General features: G+C 38.5%; 1 protein-coding gene across 1 annotated transcript; it reads right to left on the reverse strand.

Annotated features, from left to right (window-relative positions):
• Window positions 1–5,904: 5,904 nt before the first annotated feature.
• On the reverse strand, window positions 5,905–7,236 carry LOC139124730 (uncharacterized). The gene has a single exon (XM_070690846.1). The coding sequence runs from the start codon at window positions 7,234–7,236 to the stop codon at window positions 5,905–5,907; it is 1,332 nt and encodes a 443-aa protein (XP_070546947.1).
• Window positions 7,237–9,369: the final 2,133 nt, after the last annotated feature.

Below are 9,369 nucleotides of genomic sequence, written 5' to 3' on the forward strand. Positions count from 1 at the left end.
TAACCACTTCACCATCCAATTATCCAAAATTAGTTCCAATCGAGTTTCCTGTAAATCATATTTTAGTACTCATGTATGTGACATTTTGCGTCAATTAGCACTCCTATGTGTTTTAACTGCTTCTGTTACTATTCATGAATTTTTGTATCTGCAAACTTAATAAAACAACCTTTTCCCTCAAAATGCCCTTAAGTACAATTTCTTTTATGTATCAGCTAAATATTGCGTCCAACCTGATACTTAATAGAACCATAAAGTATTAGATCCTGGATCATTTAGATTTATGCTTTAAAAACTGCATTTCTAAAAAATTAAACAAGCATGCAATATACACAGCCGTGTTAAAATGTTAATTCACCTGACCGTTTCATTGTAAAAGTATCGAAATTTACAATTAAGACGTTAAGAAATCGTTTACATGTGGCATACTGAATCAAGATACTGCAAAATGACAGAGATCCCGAACAGACCTTGTCCAAGATTCAAGGGAACATTGTTATTTAGAAGTGTAATATCGTTAATCGTGTATATCATTGTATGATTTGCTATTTTGTATTCATAGTGTGTCACTTTGTGTTATTATGTCATCTTTCTTTTGTCAGTAAGTATGAAATGAGCAACTGTAAAGAAAGCTCGTAATATGCTTACCTCTCTCTTATCTTCTTTTTCCGAATGAGAACGACAGTCGCGATGAGAATGGTCACAGCGATAAAGACAGAAACACAGCCAATCAGTACAGGTATTGGAACGGAGTTTTCCTTTTTGTTTGTTTCGGCGCTTACAAAGCTAACCACCAAAGGAAGTGTAGTTTGACTACCGCCGTCAACGTTATAAACAGCTGACATGAAAAGAAAAAAATACATAAATATTTGTAGTTTGTCAGCAGGAAGCGGCGTGATAGCCTCTTTTTCTATTCAAGGACACGTATTAAGTCTACGGAAATCCGTTTTGATTCCTGACATAATAAAGATAGCACTTCATTTATGTTACTCTTCCGATGTTTCTTTCCAGAAACAGTGTTGTTGTAAAAGTGACTTTAAATGCGGTGGTATTTAACATGTAAAAATGCAACTATCAAAGCTTCGCTCATACCCACTCATACAAGCGAGCTAGAACAATTATACTTCTACCCCATCCCTCTAGCTATTGCCATAGAGTGGGTAAAATGATGTATGATGAAGGTCCAATTTACTGTGCTGTTTACAACGGAATGTGTCACCTTTATCCTAAAAGAAAGTCCAAATTATACGTACAAGCAAGAGTTGACCTCCCGAAAGACTGACCGGATCCAAAATGTTGCTTTGAAAATCTAAACAGAATCTGGTGGGCAACATGTATTTCAGATATATAGATTCACTCGATAAGATTTATCCCCGTATTATGACATTTTCTTACCTGGCTTGGTTACTTTCAAATTCACTGAGATATTACAGACAGGACCACTCCATTCATCAGGGCATTCACAATTAAAATTGTCTTCTATGCATTTACCACCATTTTCACATCTAATGTTTTTTGGGAATTTTTCGTTAAAAAGAGAATAAGAGTATCAAATGCCGTGCAAGACAATCTATACACCAGGGAGGTAAAATATTTTCACCTTATGATACTGTTTGTGACTTTCTTCACATATGAGCGTATAATTTCCACTGTTGATACAAACCTTGCATGATACCATAAAAAGTATGAATGGCGACTAACAAAAAGAACGTTTCCTCTGAGGAAGTAAAATATTTTCAACTTAAGCAAGCACGTTTTTTTATCTTTGAAACATAAAGGCAAATCTGTACGTTCATACTTTACCATCCTGTTCACAATAGTATCATTCCTGGTGGTTTTAGTTAACATCACTCTCTTTTTTCGTATATATGGTATTGAAGAGAAAGAGAATCGAAATATAAATGCTTACCTTTTCACTGTTGGACAGCAACCAGACATATGATGACAGGTTTTAGTACAATAACAATTGGGACATTGTTGTTGGCAGCCATTACCGTAGAAACCAGATTGACATGCATTGGTGCATTTCACACCAGTCCATCCAGGTTTACAGGACATACACGTATTATCCTTACAGATTAAACAATTTTCGGGACAGCGTTGCTCACAATGATCACCGGTCCATCCGTTCCTGCACTGACATGTACCAGTCACGTGATTGCAGTCACCGTGTTCACACATACATACCTGTGAACAATTAGTTCCATAGTAACCTTCATCACACTTTTGAGCACATCTATCGCCTTGCCAACCAAGCGTGCACAAACAGTCACGATTAGAGACTCTGCAAGTGTCTCCATTGTAACAATGAAGGCACCTGTCCTCACAGAATGTTTCTTCATTTGCGGCAGTGTCACACACGGTACAGTCAGACCCCGTCCAACCTAGTGAACATTTGCAATCTGTCCCGTCTTCATTAGTGCAGGTGGCTCCGTTAAAACACAAGCATCTCTGGTCACAACTGTAGCCATAGTAGCCCGGCTTGCAGGAGCAACGGCCATCGAACATATCGCATCTTTCGTTTATCGAGCAGTTACAAGGTAAACATGAAGGTCCAAAGAAATCATCTTTACATAGGCACATTCCACGAACACTATCACACACTGCATTTGGAGGACATGAACACTTGAATTCGCAACGCGCACCGTGAAAGCCATTTGTACAGGAACACATGCCGTTAGCCAAACAGGTTGCATCGTTTTCACAATTACACGGAAATTGACAGTTTTCTCCAAAATAGTGTCCGGGACATTCACAAGAGCCATCACGTTTGTCACATATCCCGCCATTTTCACATGTACAATTGTTCTTACAAAAAGAGCCATACCGGCCATCGGGACATTCTGAAAGTCAGAGTAGAAAGATAGTGTTAGGAGTGAAGGCAGGGGCAGTCACATTGACAAACTAAGTACATATTCTCCCAAAATTTGCAGAAACACATTTGGTATCTTACATGTATTGACACAGGATATTTTTTTTTATTTATTCTTTAATTCGAGAGCGTACTCATAAAACCAGAGGAAAACACACACAAAAAAACTTACTCTACAAGAAAATAAAATAAAACAAGACATACTCTTCACTTGGAACACAAGTACATAAAGCTTAAAAACATTCTGAGAAAATCTTGAGCCAAAAGTTGCTGTGCCGAATTATATCAAAAGATAACGCTGCTGCGATGAGATGATTTTCGCTTTCCATTAAACGAACGTAAAAATTAGAACGGGCCATCCGTTGTTTACTTTGAAATGTCATGATGTAATGACTGACAAAAGTTTCTGAAATACTCAATCGGTGTCTAATACCCAACAATATTCTAAAAGCGTTATTATATGAAACTCTGACATCATTGATACATTTCTCAGTGTAAGTACTCCAAAGATGGGAACAATACAGAGCAGAACAATATGCCTTAAAAAGACATATTTTAACTGAAGAAGAACATTTATAGAAAGTCCTAATCAAAGAGTTGGCACTTGCATAGAAACTCCTCATCTGTCGCTTAATATCATCAACATCATTTCCTAAATCATTTAACATAACCCCAAGGTACAAATGTTTCTTTACAAAAGTAAGTACTGAGCCATTTAAATACACATGAGGAATGCGAGTGATTCTGCATTGCTTAGGCATTACAAATATGCACTTAGACTTATTTGCGTTAAAGACAATATCGTGAGAAGATGCATAATTACTACAAGTTTTTAAAAGTCTATTCAGACCTTTAACAGACGGACATATAAGGACTATATCATCAGCATACATCAAATGGTTGAGACAATGTCCCGCAATGTGACAACCTATTTTAGTTTTACATAGCAAGTTGCTTAAGTTATCCATGTATATATTAAATAAACGAGGGGATAATACACCTCCTTGTTTAACACCATTGTAAACATGAAAGGCTTCAGAGATGACAGAGCCCCATCTGACACGAAATTCTTGGTTTCGGTACCAACATATTAAGATTCTAACAATATACAGAGGAACATTTCTGTCAAGTAACTTACGAAACAGAGTCCAATGATTGACTCTGTCAAACGCCTTTGTGGCATCTAAAAAGCACAAGAAAACTGGACTGTTATGACGTTTGTAAAAGTCTATGGTCTCTTTCAGAAGAAAACACACATGTCTGTAGAATGATGGGTCTTAAAACCAAATTGATGATCACTGGTATCAAGATAAGTTTAACATCTGTGAAGTAACAAAAATTCATAAAGCTTAGAAATTGCAGTAGCAATAGCAATTGGGCGATAATTGCCAGTAAATGTAACATCACCAGTTTTATCCTTGACAATGGGAATTAAGATTGTATCTAACATGCGAGATGGCAAATAACCATGAATATGAACACTTGTAAATAAAATTGACAGCAACAGGTGAAGACGTCTATCTGCATTTTTCAAATGCTCAGCAGAAATACCATCGGGCCCTACTGCTTTTCCACAAGCTAGATTACTGACACACGTAACAATCTCGTCTGTCCTGACAATCATGTCATTGTTAATATCAACTCCTGAGATACCATTCATAACATAGGATTCACTACCTTTGTCAGTGACAGATGACATTAGGCCCGCAAAATGGTCGCGCCACATTTTAGCAATATTATTGTGGCCATAACATCCACCAACAGATGAAGACAGAGGAGCAGATTTCTTATTACTGGTTACTCCTCTCCAAAACTGCTTCGTATTTCTATTTGAAAGGTGCTCAGCAAGGGCATCAGCCCGCATTTGCTCATCATTCCTTTTACAAAACCTCAAAAAGTACTTAAATTTAGAACGTGTTTTTTTATAAGATCAAAAAGTGGCCCTTGACGAGGGCTACCATTTTCCCTCCACAGAATAAAAGCATCCCGAGCGAGAGAATGATGTTCTTTTACACAATAATTCCAACCAGGAACGGACTTATGAGAATTACGCTTCACAGATGGAGAAATGCTTTGTGTAGCTGCTAACACTAATGCATTTACAATGTCATTGTACAATTCATCAATACTGTTCAAGTGGGAAGGAATTCTACAAGAAGGATCACGACAAACAAAAGCCTCTGCATCAAGACTGATGCCGCTTAAAGTATGCTCGGTACAACTATGATAATTACATACAGTGGCGTCATCTAAACATGACCAATCAATTTTATCAAATGTTGGGTCATTTTGCGTAAACTCATATTTTTGAAGTTCCTCAAGATTACATACTATATTTAGAGGGAAGTGATCAGACCCAATGTAATCATAGAAAATATGCACATCCTTAATACATCTATGCGCAGCAGATGTAGATACACAGTGATCAAGCCATGACGTGGAATGATGAGCTTCACTGTAGTATGTGAAGTTCTGAGGATTTTGTGTACCAAGAAAACTGACATCAGAGCACACATAATCATTTTCCTTACAGAAAGTGGACATTTCCTGAAAAAAGCTTGAATCACTATTGAAATCAGCGTTCCAGTCTCCAATTACCATAACACTATTGGTTATTGCATCATCGATGCAAGCACGAATTTTCTGTAAATAAGAGACATACTCATGATAATTGTCGTTATTTTGAGTAGGCATATAGACATTGATCAAGGTGAGAACACCGCTAGAATGGCTAATTTCAAGACCAATCAAGCGGCTGTCATTATAACGTTTAACATTTACAGAGCCAATGGACTTTCTCCATAGAACAGCAACACCGCCAAAAGGGCGACCATGTCGGATTCCGCTCTCATCATCCATGGACGTTTCCCCAACCGCATAATAGTCTTCGCTAATACGTGACAACAAGCTAAGTTCTGACTTAGATAGCCAATGTTCCTGCAGAAAGCAAATGTCACATCTTTCACAAATATCCCTCACAGATTCAATAGAGGATTTGATTCCTCGACAGTTATATGAAGCGATGTTTAATGTCATGAGCTTTGTTGTGTATTCCTGGCATGATAGAATTTTCTCACGAGAATACCAGATGGCCAGACGTTAGGATTTAAGATTCCTTTGCTATTATCAGATGTTGTAATTAATTTGAAGGAAGAGTAAGTGTCATATTTAGTTTGTAAAGGTACAGATTTTACGTCCTTAAAACCGATGTTATGAAGATGAGACGTTATTTCATCCGCTGTAGTCTGGGGAGACAGTCGGCTTACAAACAGTTCAACACGAGGAGCAGTGTTCACTGCTTTCAATGTGCAAGTTTCCGTGTTACTTCCAGTGATAAAGGTTTTCGATCTCTTGTTTGATCTTCTTGCCGAACGATGACGATGGTTGACTGAAGTGTAATCATGACAACTGGAAGTCGATGGAAGACGAGTTGGTACATCAAAAGTTACACCTTGGCCAATGCTGATTACTTTCGCAGACGACTGGTCATTGATTGCTGATGATCTCGCATTTTTAGCCACATCACAATACGAAGGTCGGAAAACTTGTTTGACAATAGTTTCCTGCTCATCAAAGTCACTCTCAAGACCCTCTCCACTTACGGCAACTTCTTTGTTGGGATGTCGGAAATGCGGTGAGGTATCAGTAATACAAGCACCTGTGTCGCGTTTCTGTTCAGAGTTGCATAACAACTGCGGCTCACTATGCGATTCAGAGTGTGTCACCTGTTTCAGCAATGACTCTTTCATGGAATTCAACTCGACACGTAAAGATACAAGTTCAGCCTGGAGTCCAGTTTCACGATTATCAAGGGTACTATTCCCTTTCAACTGAGAAACTTCACGTTGTAGAACTCGAATTTCCTTTATTAATACAGATACATCAATATGGGAAACATCGATAGGTGGTAGTCGTGAGAGATCAGAGGCAACAAAGCATGGCACATCACATTCGTCAAGTTCGTGAAACAAAGCTAGCATATCCTGGACATTGTTACTACGCTTGTTTTGGCCTTGACGACGAATAAAACGACTTCTGTCAAAATTGCATGAATCGAATAGCAATCTCTTAGCCTGTTCAACATCCTTATCGTCATAGGTGTCAACACAAAGTTTGACAATCATATCAGAGGGCAAAACATCAATCTTGTTCCAAACAAAGCATAACAACTCGTTTACAATGATGGCTTTACCTGATTGGCTTTGAGACGCCTCAGGCTTTTTACTCTTGGAAGCAGCACCTTGTTTTTGTCTTCTGTCAGCAGCAATGTTTGGAAACCGTTTTCCTTCACAGCTAGGGCACAGGTCGAGGTCACCCTGGCAAACTGACACATTCTCAAGGGTTCCGCAGTCAACACAACGCATGATGACAATGGCGTTGGCTTTTGTTCACAACACCGACAACGTATCACGTCGGATGAGAGCCCGGTCGGTTACCACAAAAACAAGAAGTTTTCCAGCATGCAGCAGGAAAAAGGTTCCAGAAAACACAAGAACAGGAGCACAAACCCTTTAGAGTAGCTTGTACTGAGATAAAATTCAAAATTACGTCCAGCTGACGGAGAAAATCGACGAATTTTGGGTCCACAGAATTACACGACGTCGACACGACACAGCTTACGTAATGTATTGACACAGGATAGGTGAAACATATAGAAAAAAGGAAAAAATCTAACACAGCTGTAGACAATGAAAGGAATATATTCATAAAAAGAAACAGACATACCAATACAGTTCTCTGTGATGTTTGCAGACATATCCTTGTAGTAACCATCGCAACATGTAAACACTCTGGAAAATAAGTATCAGAGAAGATAAAGTCACCTGACTTCACTTTACAAAGTTCTGTGTGATAATATTTTTCTTTCCCTAAACTGCCCAGATGCTGTCGATTTTTTCGTCGGAAGTTATAGAGTATATGAAAAGGCATAATAGCTCGGAAAAGACAAGTGATGCAGTAAACCGTGTCACCACTCGTCTTCGACTCGCGGTGACACAACCATAACGTCACTCGTATTTTCCTCAGCTGAACGAAGAAAACTATCAGGGAATACTTTACCCATCATCAGCACAAGCCAAGAATTATTATTTTTGGAAAATAAAAGGAGGTTCCTTTACAATTACGAGTTTAAATGTCTAAACTGCTTTTAGAATAATATGAATAGGCAGTGGCCGAGTGTTTTCAATCATTTCTAGTCGTCGGTCGCATGAGCGAGGAACACAGAGCGTACGTTTGTGTACATTACAAACGCCAGACGATCTCATACAACCTTCCGCGTAGTTGTACATGGTTTCAGAGACATCATAGGCCTAGAGATTTAACTCAAACAAATATAAGATATTTTCCGAGGACAAAGATCGACCGAATTTCATCGGCGAGAGCACTGCGCAACATTACGTCCGACCGTACCCTTCTTGCAGTGATTATAAAAAATACGGTTATGCTTCACCTTCAATTTCGTTTTTCCTAAAATGTATTTACGTTATTCTTTAGGGATATAGAATCGTTACACTCTTGTGTTTTCGTCGTTCGGATAATCACGGTCGTAGTCTATGAACATATTGATTTCATTACACTTTTTGAGGCTCGGCGCCGCTTGACTTCCTTTGTTGCACTGGAAACTACGTCTACCGCATGAAAGTACTCTGTGCGTCGAAAGTTCATTCATCGGTTGGGTCTATACGGATACGAACCCCATATTGGCGACAAAACTAAAACAAAATGACTCAAATTTGCCAAGTGGGTGTATTTTGTCAGAATCTAAAATTATGACTGGTTTTTACAAATTTGCGCGCCAGAATTATTTCGATCGCTGGAGAAATACACCCGCCATATTGTTTGTTTACATTGACGAGCACATCAAAGATCGGCGCAAAAAAGTTCTGACGCTCCATATTGCTGGCATGAAGAAGGTTTTTCGTGACGTATAACGACCAGAGTATAAATTCCGGTATTTTCTGTTCAAAGACGACAAACTTTGCTTGTGCATTTGATAAATGTAATTATTTACTTATGGTTCTTCCTGTCTAATGATCGAAATGATTTCTGAATATATGGTTTAAGTCCTTACTTGCTTCCAGAAGGCAATGCGAACAGAAAACATCCGTGCGGATCGTCTGGTCCAGTCTGCCCCTGAATAATGATGCCATCACTAGGAGATAGTGCAACGCATATTAATATTGATAATAGCACAAACATTTCATTCAGTACTCTGTGGGGTACGGTGCCTTCCATGACGTCGATACAATCTTTAGAGCAGGTATCCTAAAACAAATACATATTTTGTTTATATTGTTTGAGAATATGTGCGAAAACAGAGGTACCAAAGGGCAGTCAACCAGTCCATTTCAAAACATTGCAACCATGGCACTTTCATATCAAATGTACATTTAAGTACATTTTGAAACCAATTTAACTTCAGAAGAAACCATAAAGCTGTCAGAAACTACATGTACCTTGTAATGTTTCCATGCCTTAAAACAGTTTTTGAGTCTCTT

The sequence above is a fragment of the Ptychodera flava genome (assembly GCF_041260155.1).
Source record: "Ptychodera flava strain L36383 chromosome 23 unlocalized genomic scaffold, AS_Pfla_20210202 Scaffold_24__1_contigs__length_23054250_pilon, whole genome shotgun sequence".
NCBI lineage: Eukaryota > Metazoa > Hemichordata > Enteropneusta > Ptychoderidae > Ptychodera > Ptychodera flava.